The sequence below is a fragment of the Odocoileus virginianus genome, chromosome 23 (assembly GCF_023699985.2).
Source record: "Odocoileus virginianus isolate 20LAN1187 ecotype Illinois chromosome 23, Ovbor_1.2, whole genome shotgun sequence".
In the NCBI taxonomy this organism is placed as follows: Eukaryota; Metazoa; Chordata; class Mammalia; order Artiodactyla; family Cervidae; genus Odocoileus; species Odocoileus virginianus.
The window spans coordinates 8,467,739-8,490,926 of NC_069696.1; the positions used below are offsets into that span (position 1 = coordinate 8,467,739).

General features: G+C 41.2%; 1 protein-coding gene across 17 annotated transcripts in view; it reads left to right on the top strand.

The window, feature by feature from the left end:
• Nucleotides 1-23,188, top strand: part of TNRC6B (trinucleotide repeat containing adaptor 6B) — a 242,251-nt gene that overhangs the window by 202,156 nt on the left and 16,907 nt on the right. For 15 of the 17 annotated variants that reach the window (XM_070453399.1, XM_070453395.1, XM_070453390.1 and 12 more), the window contains 8 exons: nt 112-186; nt 1,048-1,093; nt 3,935-4,083; nt 5,156-5,326; nt 9,897-10,022; nt 20,250-20,381; nt 20,646-20,741; nt 20,868-21,060. In XM_070453399.1, the coding sequence (XP_070309500.1) occupies nt 112-186; nt 1,048-1,093; nt 3,935-4,083; nt 5,156-5,326; nt 9,897-10,022; nt 20,250-20,381; nt 20,646-20,741; nt 20,868-21,060 (988 nt within the window). The remainder of the gene's footprint in view (nt 1-111; nt 187-1,047; nt 1,094-3,934; nt 4,084-5,155; nt 5,327-9,896; nt 10,023-20,249; nt 20,382-20,645; nt 20,742-20,867; nt 21,061-23,188) is intronic. The other 2 variants (XM_020876891.2, XM_070453406.1) reach the window with 1 other exon arrangement.

Genomic DNA, 23,188 nt, shown 5'->3' on the forward strand with positions numbered 1-23,188 from the left:
TATGGTTGAAAAAGGTAAACTCTTGGTTTTACGTTTTTCATCAGTACTTATGCAACTCAGGAAGTTGAAATCAATTATTTGATTCTGAGGTTACATATTTCATTTCTGTAGTGCTCACTCAAAGGAGGAAACAATGATTCATGGATGAATCCTCTTGCCAAACAGTTTTCAAATATGGGATTGCTGGTAAGTTTTTTTTTTTTTATAGGTGTACTATATCCTAACTTTTACATTTAGTACAAATTTTAAGACCACTGCCATATATAGTACAAAATGACAGACTAAGAAACTGGTTACGCAATGTTCCTGATTTGGATGAGGCAGTGTTTGTTCTCTATTCCTTTTTTCTTAATGAAATAGTCCAGTATTTAAAGGTTACAGCTTTTAAACGTGTAGCCTTTGTATCCTTTCTTTAGAAGGTTAGGGAAGAAAGAGCCAAGGACTTAAAAATGTATTTAACTTTTGCTGACTACTGTACCAGCTTTAATATTATAATTTAAAAAAAAAAACCTAGCCATAGCAGAATGACTAGGGAAACTATTTGTGATTAATTATATAGACAATTTTTGTAGAACTTTAGTTTTTTGGTCTTTGGGGAGCAATGTGGGGACACCCTGTCCCTGGTTGCCAAAAGACAGATGACTTGGCTGCACAGTGCAAGATTTGATGACTTGACAAGTCACGAGAAGACGTTGTCATCATTTGGCTCCACTCAGGAAATTTAATCCTGAGCCGGCTGGAACTTGAGGACAGGGGTGTGTTTCTCCAAGCAGCTGTTTAGCTATCACTGTGTCCATAGATTTACTGAAGCCAATCTGATGTGAAAACTGAATTTAAGAATAGAGGCACCAGCGGCAGTCAGAATTACTCTCATGAAAACTGTTACTGTCTTCATTCCAGTTGAAGGTTCATTTCCAAGGACCTGGTATAGTCCTAGATGTAAAGTAAGAGTAAGGTGTGGTTCATGCATGAATAACGCTGTTTCTTCTCTAAGTGTGTTTAATTCCAGACTTTAATCTTCCTCACTGTTCTTTTATTTTTTTTCAGAGTCAAACTGAAGATAACCCAAGTAGCAAAATGGATTTGTCTGTAGGTGTGTATCCCCCCACGGTTGTTGTTGTTTGTGATCCTTTGTTGGGATCCCTGCTCGCTTTGAATTGGGATGGGTGCGGTTCCTAGACTCACATTCCACACTTGCTCTGTGGAAGGCACTAGGTAGGGATTGAAAACTAATGACGACAAGAACCAAGAAGTGTAAGTGAGTGGTGTGTGCCAGGTATGAACAGTTGAGGCTTGAAAGCCACTGATTCACTGTGGAGAGCCTGTGTACCACAGAAAGGAGTCGGCCTCCGCGCAGTTCTTGGCACTTGTTGCCGTGGACGAGTGTGTGCTCAGCTTTGCCAGATCCTTCACTGTTCTCAAGAGAGGCCAGAAGTTCTTATATGCTTTTAGTTTTAAATATTGAGAACCAATCCAGATTTTAAAAAAAAAGTTGTGGCCAAACACATGCTGTCTGTGACCCTGCCAGAGTCACTGTCAGGTGGCCAGGCCTGTCTGCACCAAGATGTCATCAGTTCAGTCAGTTCAGCTCAGTCGTGTCCGACCCTTTGCGACCCCTTGGACTGCAGCATGCCAGGCTTCCCTGTCCATCACCAACTCCCAGAGCTTACTCAAACTCAGGTCCATCAAGTCAGTGATGCCATCCAACCATCTCATCCTCTGTCATCCCCTTCACCTCCTACCTTCAATTTTTCCCAGCATCAGGGTCTTTCCCATTGAGTCAGTTCTTCACATCAGGTGGCCAAAGTATTGGAGTTTCTGCTTCAGCATCAGTCCTTCCAATGAACATTCAGGACTGATCTCCTTTAGGATGGACTGGTTGGATCTCTCTGCAGTCCGGAGAACTCTCAAGAGTCTTCTCCAACACCATAGTTCAAAAGCATCAGTTCTTCGGCGCTCAGCCTTCTTTATAGTCCAACTCTCACATCCATACGTGACCAGTGAAAAAACCACAGCCTTGACTAGACGGACCTTTGTTGGCAAAGTAATGTCTCTGCTTTTTAATATGCTGTCTAGGTTGGTCATAACTTTTCTTCCAAGAAGCAAGTGTCTTTTAATTTCATGGCTGCAGTCACCATCTGCAGTGATTCTGGAGCCCCCAAAAATAAAGTCTGCCACTGTTTCCATTGTTTCCCCATCTATTTGCCATGAAGTGATGGGACTGGATGCCATGATCTTAGTTTTCTGAATGTTGAGTTTTAAGCCAACTTTTCCACTCTCCTCTTTCACTTTCATCAAGAGGCTCTTTAGTTCTTTTTTGCTTTCTGCCATGAGGGTGGTGTCATCTGCATATCTGAGGTTATTGATATTTCTTCTGGCAATCTTGATTCCAGCTTGTGCTTCCTCCAGCCCAGTGTTTCTCATGATGTACTCTGCATATAAGTTAAATAAGCAGGGTAACAATATACAGCCATGACATACTCCTTTCCTGATTTGGAAGTAGTCTGTTCCATGTCCAGTTCTAACTGGTACTTCTTGACCTGCAGACGGGTTTCTCAGGAGGCAGTTCAGGTGGTCTGGTATTCCCATCTCTTTAAGAATGTTCCACAGTCTGTTGTGATCCACACAGTCAGAGGCTTTGGTGTAGTCAATAAAGCAGAAGCAAATGTTTTTCTGGAACTCTCTTGCTTTTTCAATGATTCAGTGGATCATAGAAAAGCAATTCTGCCTTTTCTAAATCCAGCTTGAACATCTGGAAGTTCACGGTTCATGTATTGTTGAAGCCTGGCTTGAAGAAGTTTGAGCATTACTTTGCTAGCGTGTGAAAGTGAAAGCTGCTCAGGTGTGTCTGACTCTTTGCGTCCCCATGGACTGTAGAGTCCATGGAATTCTCCAGGCTAGAATGCTGGAGTAGGTAGCCTTTCCCTTCTCCAGGGGATTTTCTCAACCCAGGGATTGAACTCAGGTCTCCCACATTTCAGGCAGTTTCTTTACCATCTGAGCCACAATGGAAGCCCTTGCTAACGTGTGAGATGAGTGCAGTCATGCCATAGTTTGAACATTCTTTGGTGTTGCTTTTCTTTGGAATTAGAATGAAAGCTGACCTTTTCCAGTCCTGTGGTTGCTGCTGTGTTTTCCAAATTTGCTGGCATATTGAGTCATATTAGGGACCAACTGCCCTTTACAGGTAGAGCAGGTGCAACATTAGCCCTTCATCTGGGGGCTCTTCGCAGTGATGCTGTTGCTCACCTGGAGGAGCTTAAGAAAGAATCAAATCTGGAAGAAAAGAAAATTCCTGGGAGATTAAAAAAAACAGCCTGTGATCTGTGATATTCTTAAATAGAATAACTTAAAAATGAGTTTCGTGTCACTGTACAACAGCAAATTCATAGACATGTGGAAGAAAGTGGAATAGTCATTGCATCTGGAAGATGACATTGTACCAGTAACCATCTCCCGTGTTCAACTCAAGAGTTCTAAATTTTAGGGTAACAACCATGCCTGTTTGCTGTTTGTAGTCCTAATAATTACATTTCACAACTGAAACTATTTGTCTAACAGATGCTAAAAAAGCAACAAGATGCACATCCTCTCACTGAGGAGGTTTGAATATAAAAGCAAGATATATTCATCAAGCATGTCAATAACTAGTTTAAATATCTTTTTAGTTAGATTTTGACTAGGTTAGCCCTAAGACTCTTTCAGTCTTCCATAGAAAATGAGTTTCAGCTGATATATGTTGGGGGTTTTAGAGAGATTGTTTGTTTTGTTCTTAAAGCATCCTTGTATGTTTCAGGGAGGACCATCAGCAGCCTGAAGAGTGAGAACTCTTGTCTATACCTGTACCCCACAGAGGGTTGTGGGACAGGTTACTCTTGGTCATGAGGGAGACATTGATGGTTAACATTTTCATTCTTTCTGTGTTACTTTTCAGGGAGCCTTCCAGATAAAAAATTCGATGTGGATAAGCGAGCAATGAATCTCGGGGATTTTAATGATATCATGAGGAAGGATCGATCTGGGTTCCGTCCACCTAATTCCAAAGACATGGGAACCACAGATAGTGGGCCTTATTTTGAGAAGGTGAGTTGAATCCTTGGTTTAAGATAATAATTCATGAGAACCACTTTAGTTCCCATTTGTCTTTTGATAGTTAATTCCAGAAGGAAGCATAGAATTACTGAACTGAGTGAAAAAAAAAACAAAACAACAAGCATCACCTGCGTTTGAACGGTGACATGAAAATAGTTGATATTGACAGGTGATTAGGCAGCAGCTAGAACCATCTGTCTTTAGAATGTGAGTATTGTGAACAAGGTCTAAGTTTTGGGGAATTTATGAAGTTTGGAGGGGGGTGTGGTCTGACTGTAGGGGAAATGCACACTGAAAACATGTAGAAGAAATTCTAGAGACAGAGTTATCCTGAGTTCTTTTTTCCGCTACTGTGCAATTGCAAATTAAATTTTTCAATCTTGTGCAAATACCCTATGTCTCCTAAGGCCTTGCCTTTTAGCTTTGTCAAGATGACCGAAAACTTTCTCCTTTGCTATTTCTAAAAAAACTCTGTTGTCTTCTTTTTCCATTTCCTTAATGATCTGTTTTTAGTTACGATGGTGTCTTGTTCAAATTCTCAACTACCTGTTTTAAACAAGTCATTTATACCTATCTGTTGGGATTTTTAACATTTCTAATGGAGGAGGTCATTACTTGTTTCAGAATACCAACTTGCAATAGTGCTGGTCTTCAGAAGGCAGTTAAAACCAAAATTTGTAGATTTGGCACGTTTTTGACACCACTGATGCTGGTCCAGACAGCAAACATATTCACAAGAAGATGACTTTGGCTTCTGTTTCAGCAGCCACATAGTTACAGTCATCAATATTAGATCCCTGAAACTGAAATGTCTGGCAATTTTTATCATAGTGCAATGGACAGAATGTGTTACTAACTTAGAGGATATGAATCTATAGCAGAGAGGATGACAGATGGTGTCTGTTGGGCAAAGTATGATGGTGATGATCAGATCCAAATTCTATCCTCGTTTACTGCTAATACACTCTAACTTTGTTCCTGGTGTCTCTCTTTTCCCTTCTTGCATTCTGTTGCTTCACTAACCAACACTCATTTCGATTGGCTAACTGCTACTACTTTTCAGCTGACTTTGCCTTTCTCCAATCAAGATGGGTGCCTTGGGGATGAGGCTCCCTGCTCTCCTTTCTCCCCTTCTCCCAGCTACAAGCTGTCTCCCTCTGGTTCCACACTACCCAACGTCAGCCTTGGAGCAATCGGCACAGGGCTCAACCCCCAAAACTTCGCTGCTAGACAAGTAAGGAGGCCTCTCAAATTTATAACTGCTTGGCTGTGGCCTCGCCTTGGCCCTGGTCTGCAGTTTATTGCATCATTTGTCTGTCTTGGGAAATTTGTTGATTACTGAATGCACAGAATGATATTAAGTCTAGGCTTTTTATTTAGCTCTTTCAGCCCATAGAACCCATCTCTCTTCATGTTTCTCAACATGGATTTTATTTTAAATCTGTTTCTTTTGTCTTCCCATTTTTGGTCATAAGTTCATGCTTCATAAGTTAGTGAGTTGCTGGCTTAGGAAAATGTTAAAGAGGCTGTACAGGTACCTTCTATCTAATTTAGCAACATATTTGCCATTTTGAACATTAGATTGAATGGCAAATACTACCTTTGATGTCATTTCAATCTAATATAATTGCTAATTAAAAAATAGCACCAAAACTAATAAGATTAAATATTTGTGGGTTATGGCAGCTTAGAAATCCAGTGTCTTCAGGTATAAAATTGCTTAGGCAGAGGTAATTTATGTCTCACATAATGAAGCTTTGAGAAGACCACATCCTGCCCAGTGTTTGATTCAGGCTGCAGCAGCACCTTTCCTCAGATTGGATCTGCTGGTCCTCCAAGGAAGGGCTGTGCAGTAGAGCCACCTTGCTTTTGCAGGCTTGAGCGGATGCAGCCGGCCTCTGTCTGTCACCTTGCAGTAGCTCTGTTGTAGTTTTTGTGAAGAAAACCAGAAATCTAGAGACAATTCTTTTGCGACAGTGGCTCCAGCAGTATTTTCCTAGCCTTATTTCCACGACTACTTACTTGCCCTCTGGCCTTCACCTCTGGATATCATGGAAAGACATTTAATTATCAGTTGTAGCCATTCCCTTTTCCCATGATGACTTTCACATATAGATGAAAAGCTGGTATAAAACACGTCTTACTCCGTAGTCCTCAAACTGCTTGTAGATCTTTCATACGCTGATTGTTGCTTAGCACATTTTGAAAAATGGATCATATTATGTCCATGTGTTCAAATTGGTTAACTCTGGGTTGGGAGTTACAGGTAAATTTTTGTTTTCTTCCTTTATATTTCACTCTTTTTCTTAACATTTCCACAGAGGACGTGGCTCTGTATTGCTTATCTAAATAGAAGGAAACAGTTACATCAGTTTTGGTGGAGAGGAGGGCTCTTTGGGTTGAGGTATAGAAAATATAACATAGTCTTCACACTCCTGGTGAATGGTGATTATAAATATACTCCCAGGACCACCTGATTATCAGATACTTTTAGTACATAAACTTTAAGTGACCAAACTCGCTGTGCATTGGACTCTTAAAAAAGATTGTTCATCTTCAGTTTTTTATCTCTGGATTGCCACAAAGTCCATTGTAAACCACGTTGATATATACATGTTCTATCCAAATAAGGTTATGGTTTTTCCACTCTGTTTTCATGAAGAGTTAATAAAAGACATAATTTGAAATTTAAGAGTTTGGTTCAAATCACAGAAGATTTTGATCAGCTTAATAATCTTGTTTTTAATTTTTTTACCTAAGTTAAACACTGTAGTTGGGGCAAATATCACCAATAATTATTAGGTTCAGGTCATCATAAAAGTCTCACACACAGCAGTGAACTTTTAGAAATATATATATATATTATATAAAGCTTTTGATGGCAGTTTTCCCAATCTCGAAATACAGTTTTTAAGAAGAGTGAATTGTATGATTACCATTCAATACATTACTGTGCAAAATAGGTACTTCTGAGCCAAGAAGATGACCAACTTATGATGCCAAGATTCCATATTGAAAAATGGTCCAGTGCTTCACTTTGTGCAGAAACATGGGCCTCATGTTGCCAGACATTGTTTCTTTTCTAGAGGTACTGGAAATAAATTGATTAAAAAAAGAGAGAGAGAAGGTGGGAGTTTCTTGGTGGCCTAGTGGTTAGAATTCCAGGCTTTCACGATCACCCGGGTTCAACCCCTGGTTAGGGAACTGAGATCACACAAGCCGTGTGGCACCCCTGCCTCAAAAAAGGAAGATTTAACAGTTAATAATGAATAAAAATGATCTAAAAAGGGTTTTATTTTTAAAAAGAGAAGGTATTTTTTTGTATAAACTTACGTTGACTTAACCTTTGTTATTATCCATCAGAGTGCTTGGTGTGGCTTATGAGACACTTGATCATGAAAACCTAAAACCTTTGGTGGGAGTAGAATGGGCTCTTTCTACTTGGAATAGGAAAGTAGGAATTGATTTTACAAAAACTAAAAAATCTAATATCTCTTACCAGAAAGAGGTTGAGATTTAAGATGACCCCTACAAAGCAGGTTGGGAGCCTTACAAAACATGGATCTGGGGTTTAGCTGTCAGAAACCCCACCATCCAAGGACCCTCCCTTCCATGAATAATTGACATCTATTAACTAGGTCATTATTTGATAGTAAAGTGTAAGAATCATCTTAGCAGAATAGTCTTAGCAAAATAAGTGTTTCCTATTTTCCTGGGAATGGTTAGTATTATAGGAGCTAAGCTCCTGAGTGCTGCTGCTGCTGCTGCTAAGTCACTTCAGTCGTGTCCGACTCTGTGCGACCCCATAGACGGCAGCCCACTAGGCTCCGCTGTCCCTGGGATTCTCCAGCAAGAACACTGGAGTGGGCTGCCATTTCCTTCTCCAGTGCGTGAAAGTGAAGTCGCTCAGTCATGTCTGACTCTTCACAACCCCATGGACTGCAGCCTACCAGTCTCCTCCGTCCATGGGATTTTCCAGGCAAGAGTACTGGAGTGGGTTGCCATTGCCTGACTACTAGGGTCTCAGAAAAGTTAGAGCTGAGCCATTTCACCTCAGAGTGACAAATTTGATTAGTAAGACAGGAGAGGTGCAGATATTGAAGTTTCTAGAGCTAAAGGTCTTTTCATGTTTAAACAGTCCTTTGGGAGATTGAAAATTCATGACGAACCTTTGAGTTTCTTTTATGAGATATACATAGATTTTAATTGCCATTTCTACTTTATGTTCACAGTCATTTTTATTTTCAATGCTTTTAAGTTCATTAATTTCCCTGAAGCAATCCCTTAACCTGTTTTGAATCATTAAGCCATCAAAATATCTTTAGGGCTCTAGAACTTAATGATGCCATTATAAAATTCTTCTGTAAAACTACCTAAATCCCCACAATTACAGGGATAAGAATGGTGGTGGTGACCTCAGCTCAGAGCCCACAGACTTGGTTTAAGCAGTGGTGCAGCCGTCTTCACCAGTGGTGTTTGGTGGGATGTTCGTTTTCAAGTGTATGAAATTGGTGGGTCATGGATGTTTGCAAATGATGCACTCATCCTACAGACCAGGGCTTGATTGAGTTTCTGGGAATACAAAGAGGGAAATTTGAAGCTGGTGGTGGAAAGACAGGGTGGACGATAACTATAATATGATTTGATGGTGGAGCCTGTCAAAGAGTTTTCAAGTGTTTTGAAAACAGAGGTGGGCTCAATGAACTTGAATGTAAAATGAGGAAAAAGGTCTGGGGGAAGATATTCTTGATGAGGATGACCTCTGAGCTGGCACTTGCAGAGACCGAGTGAAGATGATGTAGAAAACTACATCAGGCAGGGGCAACACAGCATCAAGTCTTATTGAATATGGTTTCAAGGGCTATCGTATATAGCCCCACTTTCTATAGCTCTCTGATTGGAACAGTCTTAGAAGTACCTCAGCGAGTTGATCCTCCAGAAATCAGGGACCTAAGGTTGTTTTTTTGTTTTTGACAGACTTAAAACATTTTTTTATACAGCCCTTCTTGTTTTTCTTTAACTGTTAGCTTTCAGAGATCAGGAAACGAAATATACTTCTGTCCCATTATCTCAATAGCCACATAATAGTCCATCTAATGAATGGCTGTAGTTTTTGACTAGACTGATAGTCATATATTTGAATGAGAAGTCACAGGTGAGTAATACTTTGTGTGTCCCTGGAATGATTTTTCACTTTTTCCCTTTCTTCCTCTTTTATCTCACTCTAGGATTGATTTACATTTCCTCCTTTAGCACAGAAGGGACCAAGGAGACCTAAGACAGGGGAAGGGTGTTCAGATCAGGAGTAGGGTCCTCAGGGAGCCAGGCTCACAGTTGAGTGACACTGATTTTGTAATCAAACCAGCCAATTTAGAGAAGCTATATCATGGTATTTTTTTACAGCTGATATGATTCACAGTCCTGCAGTTTTTACTCAAGTGCCTTTCAAATTGGGTCTCAGATTCTATAGTTTGAGAATAAATTTTGTAAACCCAATCTTAAAAAAGTAGTTATATAAATGTTACACTGCCTTTACCTTTCAATAACAACAAATTAGTGCTTTTTCTAACATTTGACAAAGTTTTGACCCTTTTGGTTTGTATCAGACTACAGGGTGGTGGTGATATACCCATGATTGAATTTGAATACTTATTCCGAGGTCAGGAACTTTTTTCAGTTACAACGTTCTGTGATTCCATGGAACACAGGATGCTGCTTCTGAGGGATAGGAAACCTGAACTGTTCTTATGTGCATTTCTTCCTCGTGTTAACAAAAAGCCTCACTGTCACTGTTCTGTTCACAGGGTGGCAATCACGGTTTGTTTGGAAATAGCACAGCACAATCGAGAGGCGTGCACACCCCTGTGCAGCCCCTGAATTCTTCTCCTAATCTCCGGGCACAAGTGCCTCCCCAGTTCATTTCCCCCCAGGTGCGTACCTTCATGGGTCCACAATTCAGAAGTCAAGTCCAGGTGGTTACCAGTTGTCAGCTGTCTGGTTTTGTGGGCATAAAGGAATAACAGTTACCTGTCTAAAGTGAAAAATCCAGATGCCAAGGATCAAGATTTTTTAGAACAGGATGGCAAATCTTGTTTTTTGTCGTTGTTTTATCTTGCATACAAAGTAGGTGTTTTTGCATGAAAAACATTATAATTCCTTTTAGATCACCTGTATGTTTTTCCAATACCATATTGATTTTTTAAATTGTGTATGATTAAAACTACTCTATAAATTCTGATGCATCAATACTCAAAAGTTGGTTGCCCTCGAGGATTCAGGGAAGCGCCAGGTTCTGGGTTATTCTTAAAATTTTTCAGGCGATACATACTAAAATACTGACTGGGTTTAGAACTGGTGAGGTGGCAGAAACTCATTCACGGAGCAACTTCGCGTAGGACAGAGTCCTTTGGGTACCATGGGAACCCTTTAGGGCCCTCCATTAGCAGGAGATGGTCAATGAGTTGTTCGGGGGTTTATAGGTGAGAGAATTATGCCAGTCTACCACATACTGCCCCTCATACCCCTTTGTGGGAAAAATAAAAGCTGAGAAGCTGGAGTAAGGATTCAGTGTGTGAATCAAGATTTAGAGCTTTGGGTCCATCCCATCGTATAAAAGGGGTTAAGGTACTTACTAAATCCAGCTAACACATTGTGAAGGATAAGGTTCTGTTTGGGGTATTTTTTTTTTTTTTTTGATATATCTTTTGAGAAAGAAGTTAAAAATATTTATTTGAAAAAAGTATTTATTTGGAACCATAATTCGTAGATTTTGTATGTTACAAAACATTGAGTCTCTGTCCATCTTAGTAGAGAAGGAGTGTTGAATGTGCCCCCTGTTCCGTCTTCAGTCCTGTCTGGCAGTCCACTTTGGTCTCTCTCCTTCCCCTTCCCTCTCTCTCTGAGTTCATCCATCCTTCAAGTCCCCGGTAGACAGAGCTGTTCCTGACTTTCCCAGCACTTTACAGCAGCAGCATCTTGACTCTTGGAGCACTTGCCAGCATGCCTGGGTGTCAGGCCAGCAGTCGTCCGTGGTGAGCCAATGTCAGTTGCCTTTTGGCAGTGCCGAGATGAAGAGGAGGCTGTCTCTACCATGGCAGCCTCCTGGAGTTGGTGGTGATGGTGGCAGAATAGTTGGCAGATGGTGTGCTGATGTTGTATGGAAATGCTTAACAGGGTCAGGGAGCTGGGTGGGGCCTCACACTGGTAGTGGCATTGAAGCTGGGTCTTGAAGAATGAGTCAGTTCCCTGGGCATGGCCGGAGAAAAGGTGCCTCCCAGGAGACAGGAGTAGTTTATGTAAGGGCAGTAACATCTGGAAGAACATGGCCGTTGTGGGGAAGCACGGTTATCAGTTTGAGCTTGTGTAAGCAGAGGTGTGCTGCCTAGAGGGGAACAGGAAGGAGCTTGTCAGGAAGTTTGGGACTACAATTGGAACAGTTTTGTTTGCCTTGCTAAGGAGTTTGGACTTTGTCCTTTGGTCACCATGGTTGGTAATCATTATCTTGGCTGCTGTTTAAAAATAGTTTCTGGGTCTTCCTCCATCTCCTGAGACACTGTGCCTTGGGACCTCATTACCCCCAGGTGATTTTTACCTGCTCACTAGAGTTTGGCTGCTCCTGCCAAAGACTGCCAAAGTATTAGGCAAGATAGCACAGTGATACAGAAGACATGTGTGAATGACAGAATCACTAGAGCAAAGGAGCTCAGTCACGAAGCTAGTGCAGGAATCCAGGTACGGCTGTGGCTGTGGGGATCAAAACCTTCTTGTGAAGGTCACCGGTGATCTTTGTGTTGTGGATTCCAGTAGTCTGTTCCCCAGTTGCTTTTTAGTAATGTATCAGCATTTCACCCAGTTGATCACTTCCTCCTTTTTGAGACTGTTCATTTGGCTTTCAGACACCCTCTGTATTGGTTCTCCATATGCCTTTTCTTCTCTGTCTACTTTACAAGTTCTTCCTCACTTCCCCCATGTTTAAACATCAGAGTACCCCAATCTCAATATTTGAACCTCTTCTCACCACCTACAGCTACTGCTGGGTGATCTCACCCAGTGGAATGATTTTAGAATGCTGACAGTTCCAAAATTGTGACTTCAGCCTAGTTCTCTCTTCGCAACTCCACATACTTCTGGCATCTTCACTAGGATGCCTTATAGTCATCTGAAGTGAACATGCCTGAAACAGAACTTCAGCTTCATCCCACTCTCCCCTCAAGACATCCTCTTCTTCCAAGAACGTGGCACTCTCATCCTTCTGGTGCTCTGGCCAAAGACCTCACAGCCCGCAACCAGTCCAGCAACAAATCCTCCCTTCACAATGTCGTCCAGCATCCAACCATTCCCTCCCATGGCCGTGGTCTCCTGACTGGTCCCACCCTGCTTCATCCCCCACTTGCTGCTTCAGGTCTGTTTTCCACCCAGAGTTCAGACTCATGCTCTAAACCTGCACTGTCCAGGGTAGCCATTAGCCATGTGAGCACTTGAAATGCAACTCGTGGGATGGAGGAACTTAATTTTTAGTTTTAATAGATACAAATTTAAGTAGCCACGCCAGGTTAACGACTACTGTATGGACGATGCAGATGTAGAACACTTCTGCCAGCACAGAAAGTTCAGGTAACTGCTCTCCTGGCACCCTCTCTCCCAGAGATCACAAAGCCAGCTCTCACTGTGGTCTTTGAGGCGCCTGGTTGCCTCTCTGCCCCCATGCCTGCCCTCATGTTGGCTCAGGCCTCTCCAGCCAGCTGGCCCCCAGTGCAGCACATACTTCTAGAATGCTGTTCTCCCAGATTGCCACGTGGCTCCTTCTCTGTTTTCTTCAGAGCTCTGCCTCAGCCCCACCTTATCAGGGAGGCTGTCCCAGGCTGTCTACGTTACAGGACCACTGTTAACCCCCTACCTCCCACCCCCACCCCGGGAGTGAAGTAAGCTTCAGAGTTGCAGGACCTGTGTCTGCTCTGTTCGCTGCTGCATCCTGAAGATCCTGCAGAGTGTGTATTTTGAGTTCAGTAAGCATATGTCAAGTCACGGGAAGATGCATTTCAGAATGATCTAGAAAGTGGACTTGTTAGACAAGCACAGTTAACTTAGTTAACTAAGTTTTCTTGGGGGCTGCAAATCCCTTGGTGACCGAAGTCGTCTGCTCTGTTTGGAAAAGAAGAGTACTTGTGTTCTCGTACACTTTTGAAATGTGTTTATTTAGCAAAACATGGTTAGCTTTTATTTAATGCATAAGGAGGGCAAAATATTAAACAATGGAATCTTCAGGTTTTTTCCTGGCATTTACATATTTTAAAAGATGAAACAGTTGGGTAGGTTAAAAAAAAAATTCAAGTAAAGAGAATATAATAACCACACTGAAAGTTTGGATTGTGCAGAAAAAATTCTTCCCAAAACTATCCTCCCACCCCACTGGAAGCAGTGACAAGAGTTATATTTACACAATCTCCAGATCAGTCTTTGTTCATATTCAAGCACACTTTTCACATAGTTGCGTTCATGGTCACGATAGCCTGTTATTTTTGTGAACATTGGGTCATAATAATTTCTCATCACTAAGACAGTCTTTGGGTCGATCATTCTTAGTGAAGAAGGCAAATGTTCTTTCAGGTAAGCTTGCTCTGGTTTGCCTTTCCCCATTATTGAGTGTTATTTCTAATTTTTTCACCGTTGTAAGTTAATGCTATGGAAAAATCCTTATACGTTATCTTTGCCCACATTATTTCTAAATTTAGTTGCCCAGAATTAAATTTTGGGTCAAAGCACATGACCATTTAAAATTGATGAATATTATCAGATTCCACATCCATTCTAACCGATTTCTAGGGACAATCAATAATTAATGTAGATGTGGGAAGAAGACATCAAAACTCATCTTTGAGATTTTTTACAAGTGTTCCAGACCATGGATTTCTCTCCCTTGTCTTATTCTTCCCCTTTCTCAAGTATTCCGAGAGTGACCTGTTCTAGGTTTTTGTCTTGGTTTTAAATGGCTGTCTTTTTGCACCTGTAATTCTTTGTTTAATGCCATATTGACTCCAACTTGAGCTTCACTTTCTCCAACCAAGCTGGAGATTGAAGGGCTTTTAAGCCAGAATAATTAATTCCCTGCTATGGAAATGTTCAGACCTGCACTTTAATTACTCTGCAACCCAGGTATGAATAGCCGCTTGCCCAGGAGCCCAGTGAAGCATCTTTCTAGTCCTTTTATATTCACTGGAGGAGGATAGTACCATGAATCTGAAGAAGGGAGAAGATGAGCAAGGCTAGACAGGAAGTCCTCAAAGGGCAACCTTAATTGTCTTTTCTTAAAAATTACAAATGAAAAGAAAAAAAATCAGGAATGATGTATCTTTTACAAGTTTTTTATTTTTAATTTATTAAAATGATACATTAATAAATTTAAATTTATTTATAAATTTTAATTTATTTATTGCTTTGTTGCTGCACGTGGGCTTTCTCTAGTTGTGGTGAGGAGCAGGCTTCTCATCGCAGTGGCTCCTCTTTTTGTGGAGCACGAACTCTAGGGTGCAGGGTTTCAGTAGATGGGGCACATGGGCTCAGTAGTTGCCCTGTAGCATGTAGTTCCTTCCTGGACCAGAGATAGAACCTGTGTCCCCCGCATTGGCAGGCAGATTCTTAACCACTGGGCCACCGGGGAAATCCCTTGATAGTCTTTATGGCTGTCAACATATAGAACATGTGAGATGCTGGCATTTAAAGCAAAGTGCAAAAATACTTTGTGTTAGCATTTCTTTACTTTTCTTTACAGTCTTTCTGTGTCTGTCTTTATATTGTTTCATGTTCCCTTTTTTGAACTTTATGTAATAAAGTTATACAGTATGTAACCTCTGATTTTTTAACTTCACATTGCTTCTAAGATTTTGATTTGGGCAATCGTGATTCATATTGCATTCTACTATATGAATATACCATCATTCATTTACCTATTGAGTGGTTTCCAGATTTTTGCTGTTTTGAGCAGTGCTGCTGCAAATATTCCTCTGTCTCCTCGGATGAGTTTCTCTGGGGTATTTCTGGGCCATGGGCATGTTTTACTTTGAGTGGTGGTTTCTTTAGCTAATTGTGAGTAGAAGACGGCTGGGGGGTCATAGGCTCCTGGTTAGGGATGTCAGCTATTCTCAAGACTGAAGAGAAATGGTGATCAAGACACCAGCCAATTTATCCAGTAGAGCTTTTAAAACTGAAAGAAGGGAGGAGAAATGACAGTTCAAATAATGGCTCTTTATTTTGGAAGCCAGTAGGTTGGGAAACAAAATAAGCAAAGGAGATTTCCCCATGAATCATAGACGAAAGCTTTGGAAAGGAAGTTAGAAACAATGGTCATCAGTGCAGACAGCCTGAAGCAGCACATCCAGTGGGAATGTAACAGGAGCCACATAATGGAATTTAAAGTTTTTAGTAGCTGCATTTAAAAGATAAGAAACTGGTAACATTAATTTAACAATATATGTTCTTTAGCCTGAGGGCTTCCCTCATAGCTCAGTTGATACAGAACCTGCAATGCAGGAGACCCCGGTTCAATTCATAGGTCAGGAAGATCCACTGGGGAAGGCATAGTCTACCCACTCCAGTATCCTTGGGCTTCTCTTGTGGCTCAGCTGGTGAAGAATCTGCTTGCAATATGGGAGACCTGGGTTCGATCCCTGGATTGGGACGATCCCCTGGAGAAGGGAAAAGCTACCCCCTCCAGTATGCTGGCCTGGAGAATTCCATGGACCATAAGAAGAAACTGGTAACATTAATTTAACAATATATATTCTTTAGTCCAGTGTATCTAAATTATTATCATTTCAACCTATAATCAACACTTCATATTAAAATTTTTACTTTCTTTTTTAAAAGCCTTTGGGCTTTCAAAGTCGCATCTTTGAAATCTGTTGTGTATCTTACACTTGCAACATATCTTGGGGATTCCCTAGCAGCCCAGTGGTTAGGACTATGCACCTTCACTGCCAGGGCCTGAGTTTGACCCCTGGTCAGGGAACTAGGATCCCACAAGTCATGCTGCATAGCCAAATTTTTTTAAAAATTTAAAACTATAAAGTCTAAAACACATCTCAACTTAGGTAAGCCATATTTTTCAAGTGCTGAAATAGCTACATGAGACTAGTGGTTAACTTACCAGACAGCACAGACCTACCAACAAAATTACTGTATTCATTTCTTTCCTAGAAACTGCTGCAACAAATGACCACAAACTGGGTAACTTAAAACAATACACATTTATTCTCTCCTAAGTTCAGGAGTCTAGGCATCTGAAGTCAAGGTGTCATGAGGGTTGGTTGGTTCCTACTGGTGGCTCCAGAGGAGACTCTATTCCATGCCCGTGGCTGCTGGCAGGACTTGGTGTTTTTGACTTGTAAATGCATCGCTCCCGTCTCTGCCTCCATAGTCACATGGCGTTCTTTCCTGTGTTCTCTAGACTTTCTCTTCTCCATCTCTATGTCTTTTCCTCTTATTCTAAGGACCAATCATTGGGTTAGGGCCTCTTGCAATCCAGTATGTTGTCATCTGAAACTTGATTTTGTCTACAAAGATTCTACTTCTGAATAAGGTCACATTCTCAGATCACAATTGCATGTGAATTTTGGGGGAACATGATTCAACCTAGTATATTTGCTAAACCAAATGAACTTAAGACTCACACTGAAGGTGGTAAATACAGTTTCATGAGTCACAGAGGTATAGTGGTCTAAGACTCTGGTTTCAGTTCAGTTCACTCGCTCAGTCGTGTCCAACTCTTTGCGACCCCATGAATCGCAGCACGCCCGGCCTCCCTGTCCATCACCAACTCATGGAGTTTACTCACACTCCTGTCTGTCGAGTCGGATATAGTATAATAGTGTAGGCCGTATCTCCACTCATAGTCTCCTTACCTGCCCCTGACCTCGCCCTCCCCCTGAGAGAAGGAAAAACCCTATTAATACAGTGAGCTTAGAACCACTGTATCATAAGACAGTAAGTTAAATCATACTAGTGCCCATTTGGGTGAACTCAACGGAGAGATGAAGAATTATTATTATTTGAGGGGAGTTGTTGAGAATCCCTCATGTTGGCCATTAAGCTGGTGCCGAGGCAGAGTGCACAGTCATGGTATGCTTGCTTTGAGCTCCTGTCTGCCAGGGGTGTAACTGTTAAAATAGAAAATCAAATAATGGGTTGGTTTTTTTTTTTTTTCCCAGTCTTTTTTTAATTGAAATATTGTTGATTTATAGTGTTGTGTAGTTTCAGGTATATAGCAAAGTGGTTCCGTTTTCTGTATCTACGTGTCTGTCCTTTTCTCAGATTTTTTTCCATTATAGATTATTACAAAGTATTGAAGGTAGTTCCCCATGCTATATAGCAGGTCCTTGTTGTTTATCTTTCTTTATATATAGCAGTGTCAAGGTTTTGGCAACACTCAGCATCTCATAGAGAATGGAGAGGAAGCATCTGAGAGAACCATTACTTTAAATCAAAATACTTTCCAAAATGAGAGAATTGACAGTTTAAGTGAAAGTGCTGAGGTCTTGGAAGGAAAACAAGTTGATGAGCCACGTATAGCAAATTTGAACTTGGATGTTTTTAGACTGGAAAGCGTCAAAGAAAAGATAGGCAGGTATTCTTGAGAATGTAGCAGAGACTAGTGACTCAAAAGTATTAGGAAGCAGAAGAATTTGGATCTGACTGTGATGTTAAAGAAAGATAAGATGGGAACACCCCATGGGTCTTCTGATGACTCAGTTTTTATAGGGGCATTTTTAAAAGACAGAAAGTAAGGGTATGCAAGCAAGGGTGAATGAGTGTCACGCTGGGGGGTTAAAATCAACAAAATAAGCCTAGGCTTACAAAAAACGTTGGCAGGTCGAAAGTGTCTCAGAGCTTGGTTTGGTGCAGTGTGGTGACTGGGAAAAGAATCATTGCTTTGGACTCTTTGTGTAAGGCTGACTAAATGGGAATAAAAATTTTACTGCTTTTGTCTTTTCTGTTAAGAATAAGGGTTAAGATGAATTAAATCCTTCAACAGAGAAAGAATTTGTGAAAAGAATCGCAGAACCCTGATCTTTGAAGAATGCTGGGGGTCTTCAAGGAGGAGGGTTTAAATAATGACACCTCCCTCTTTTCTGCCCAAATTCTGAATTTTTAAGGCCAAAGGGGGAAGGCCTCCAGGGGCCTGAATGTCTCCTACAGGCTGCCGAGAAAGCTGATACTAGAGAATGCAAGCTTCCTAATGCTGAATTCCAGACGTACCCCTTAGTAACTGAAATAGGGCAGTCCTCCCTGGGGGCTTGCTGCCAAGAAGTAAGGGAAAGAGGCCCCAGAGTGCTGTGATAAAGGTGTATGCTCCTCTGTTTGGAGCTTCGGATCAGAAACAGGAAAGAACTATCCCTCCCCTGCAAGGAAGGAAGAAGAATGGGGCCATTTCTTTTTTAATTTTTTTTGAAAGAACAAGGAAAGTGGCTTGAAGACTGATGAACTTAGTGCCAATTCTAGGCAAGATTCTAGACAAGATGATCAAAAATGTGATTTCTGAGCACATGTACTAGAAATCAAGAATCATAGTTTGCTAACATGTTTGAACATAACCCATTTTCTTCACTGATTTTTGCTCAAAAAATGTTGGATTATAGGAATGATAAAGTTGTCGTGTCTCTATTTTGACAAGTCACTTGACAAGCTGTCTCTTTGTTTTAGATAAGATGAAAAAATATAGGCTAAATGCTAAAACAGTTGTGTTGATTAGAAATGATTGACTGTTCCTGGACTGATCAGTTTCAGATTGGAAGGACGTTTTTAGTAGCATGCTACTAGATTATCTTCAGCTCTGTTCAGTGTTCCCATCAGTGACCAGATGGGAAACACAAACTGACAATAAGTGAAATAATAGGTAGAAAATAACTTGGTGAAGTGACCATTAATAAGTTAAAATATAAGAGAGGCTCATTCATCTTGTAGGTTTTATCAAGCATCTACTGTGTGCCAGGCATATAAAGATAAATGTAAGGTCCTAAGGCTCAGAACATAAATTAATAAAGTTTATAAACCCAGCTGCTTAAAAATTACATGGGAGAGTAAAACATATTTTAATAATTGTAGATTTTAATGGACTGTGTGAATTGGGAGATGATCAGCTACGATCAGAGAAGCTGAGATCTTAGGAACTGTTAAGAGCATGGCTTTTAAAAGATGAGTTCGTGATGGCAATGTCTACCCAGTATTAGACAACTTCAGAAAATGGCTTCTCTGTAAATGTGAAACTGAATGGGTTGAGAAATTGAATGATATACAGGTGAGAAAACTGATCCCAGTTAGCCTGGAGATTAGATGAAGGGTAGGTGTAATCATTGTTTGTGGACATCTGAAGAACCACACTGTGGAATAATAGGAACATGTATGGAGTGCATTTCTAAGCATTTGACATGGACTAACTCATAAAAACCTCAAACAGCCACTGAAGTTAATTTTATTCTTACTCAGATTTTTTAGATAAGGAAAGTGAGGCTCAGAAAAGTTAAGTAAGTCCCTTGCTCTGAGTCATACTGCTTAAAAATGGCAGGGCCATGTAGTCTGCCTGTAGGACTAAATTTTTGACCAGAATGCTATTGATATTAAGGGACTAAGTTTGTTCTCCATGGCATTCACTGATTCATTGGGTTCAGTGAATGTTTTTGGGGGGGCGTTGTTTATTTGTTTTTATTTTAATTGGAGGCTACTTACTTCACAATATTGTGATGGATTTTGCCATACATTCACATGAATCAGCCATGGATATACATGTGTTCCCCATCCTGAACCCCCCTCCCACCTCCCTTCACAGTGAATGTTTTTATAGCACATTTCCAGTAATAACTTCTAAGACAAAAGTTATGTTGTCATTTGTTTTTTTCTTGCAGATATTTTACTGATTGTGAAATTCATAATTGTAGAAAAGCTTGGAATGTCTAAAAAGAGAATGAAAAAACTGCTATAACCTTAACCACTCAGAAGATAACCACTGTTAATGCTTTGGTGTATTTCTCCTAATTGTTTAATATTTTTCATAAACATTTTTCAAGGAAAATGTTGACAGTGCTTGCTTTAGCTTTATTGAGATTGTTTTCATACAACACACATTTTTTTTATTTTGATAAATTCTGAAAGTTTCTTTTCTTGGCTAGGTTTCTGCCTCAATGCTTAAACAGTTTCCCAACAGTGGCCTGAATCCAGGTCTTTTCAACGTGGGGCCCCAGTTATCTCCTCAACAAATCGCCATGCTGAGCCAGCTTCCACAGATTCCCCAGTTTCAGTTGGTGAGTAGCAGATTTTCCTCCGATAGCCAAAAGGTTTTTTTATTTTTATTATTATTATCACTTGCTTCATTTCATGCAAACTATTGAATGTGTTTAAGGGTTGATACGTCAGCTCGACTCTTAAGCACACTCAGTTTGACCAGTAGGCCAGGATCTTGATGGTACTTCCCTCGTGGACACTGATTCGGCTCACAAACCCTTGCAGTTTTCCCAGTAAATTCACCTTAGGAAGCTTGGGTCCTCTCTTTCTCCCTTATTTTGTAGGCATGTCAGCTTCTCCTGCAGCAGCAGCAGCAGCAGCAGTTGTTACAAAACCAGAGGAAGCTTTCTCAAGCTGTGCGCCAGCAGCAGGAGCAGCAGGTATGTGGCCTCGGAAGGGCCCCCTAGTGCTCGGTGTGGGAATACAGCTCTGCTTAACCTCTGATGGTGGAAGCGGATGTTGCCTTATCACGTGTCCGTTTTTCCCTTGGGCCTCCTCACTTCCAGCTGGCTCGAATGGTGAGCGCCCTCCAGCAGCAGCAGCAGCAGCAGCAGCAGCAGCAGAGGCAGCCCAGCATGAAGCATTCGCCATCTCATCCCGTTGGGCCCAAGCCACATCTGGACAACATGGTACCCAACGCGCTGAATGTGGGGCTCCCAGACCTTCAAACCAAAGGGCCAATACCTGGATATGGTTCTGGTAAGCTGTTAGCATGCAAACTGCCTGTTGAAAAATAGCTGCCAGTCACTTTCTCAGCCTAAGGGTTGGACTTCCATTGCGCTGTTTTCACAGCAGCCGTGCTGGGTCAGTAAATATTCTTATTCCTCTCTTGCAAGTGAGAGACCTGATTTGTTGATATGTTTCCTGAAGCTCGTCACACAATTAGCAGACAGCAGAGACAAGCTTCCACCTTCTCTGGGTCCAAAGAAGTCTTTTATTACTTGTGAGTGGCAGTCAGCTCTCCTACCACCAGGAATTTTTTAAAGCCCATTTGTACCTGCTGTGAGCGCTGCACTCGTCTGACGTTATAATCGAGTAAATTACGTACAAGTTGAGAGGCATTTAGCTCTATGGATAAAATTACCTTGAAAAAAATGAGGAATTAAAATTATCAGGCAAACCAATAAAATTCTTCTGATGTTAGTATTTCATCTGATTTAAATAGAATTAGCACAAGTAAGGTTATACCTTTGACATTCATCAAGAATTTGTTGGCAGGCGAGTCGTAGCTCTTTCAGAACTGGGGAACATGTTGTAAGCAGAATCCAACCAGCGAGGCAACGGTGATTTAAAAATAAAATACAAAAGTTAAAAAAGTACCACCCGCTACAGCGGGTCTCTTCTCAGATTGGCAACATTTTGATTTTCTTTTGGTAAGGACTTTACTGTTCTCTGCCATCTCAAAAACAAGGGTTTAGGGAGACTTGAAAGCTGTACTCAGGTGACAGAGGTGACCTTGAACAAATGGCCTTGCTCTCTGTGTTCTGTGAGGTGCCTGCTGGGGTGAGATGTCCACTGCCCACTGGGGAAGCCAGGGACTCCTTGATCCTGGGTAGTTTCAAGCGAATTAATGTCTAGATTCTTAAGTTCTACCAACTGTACTTTTTCTATTAGAAAAAAAAATTGCATATTTATTTATTTGTTTTATTTTTTGACTATGGTGGGTCTTCACTGCTGCTGCGTGTGCTTTCCCTAGTTGCGTCGAGTGGGGCTGCTTTCTGTCGCAATGCGTGGGCCTCTCATTGCAGTGGCTTCTCGTTGCGGAGCACGGCCTCTGGGGCATTAGTAGTTGTGGCTCGTGGGCTCTAGAGCAGACTCAATAGTTGTGACACACAGGCTTAGTTGCTCTGTCATGTCATGGGATCTTCCCAGAACAGGGATCAAACCGGTGTCCTTTGCGTTGTAAGGTGGATTCTTAACCTACTGGACCACCATGGTAGCCCCTGTACTTTTTTCTTAAAAATGATTTGCATGAGAACTGACTTTTACATTCCATTTGACATAAAAGAAAGTCAGATGCTCCATCATCCTGTATCCTATCAGAGCATGATTCTCTGGAGCTCCAGACAAAGAGGAAGCCTCCCGTGATGACTATCAATGGTGCCCTTACCGCTAGGTTTCCAGTCCTCACCTTCTGAATCATGTGCCCTGTTAGGGATGAGGCCTGACATAAGAGCCTGGGTGTGCTGCTGTGTGTTCAGTTGTTCTGAATTTAGACGGTGTACATGAGTGATGTAGGGGCAGCAGTGCTTCTCTTCATCCCCTTTTGTCAAAGGATGTGTAGTTCTTGAAGTGGAATCCAGTCATATGAAGCGAAGAGAACATCTGGAAGCCACGAGTGGCTTTTCCACATGTTTCAAGAACACAGTTCTTTTCAAACCTTCTCAGTGCTCATCCTGAGGGCTTGTCTTAGTTGGGAAGACAAGCACCTAGGAACAGCCCGAGCAGTATAGGTTAGTGAGACTGACTCTTTGTTTTTTTTTTTTTTTATAACATTTATTTATTTATTTATTTTCCATTTATTTTTATTAGTTGGAGGCTAATTACTTTACATCATTACAGTAGTTTTTGTCATACATTGAAATGAATTAGCCATGGATTTACATATATTGCCCATCCCGGTCCCCCCTCCCACCTCCCTCTCCACCCAATCCCTCTGGGTCTTCAGGATGGCTGCTATCCAAAAGTCTACAAGCAATAAATGCTGGAGAGGGTGTGGAGAAAAGGGAACCCTCTTACACTGTTGGTGGGAATGCAAATTAGTACAGCCACTATGGAAAACAGTGTGGAGATTTCTTAAAAAGCTGGAAATAGAACTGCCATATGA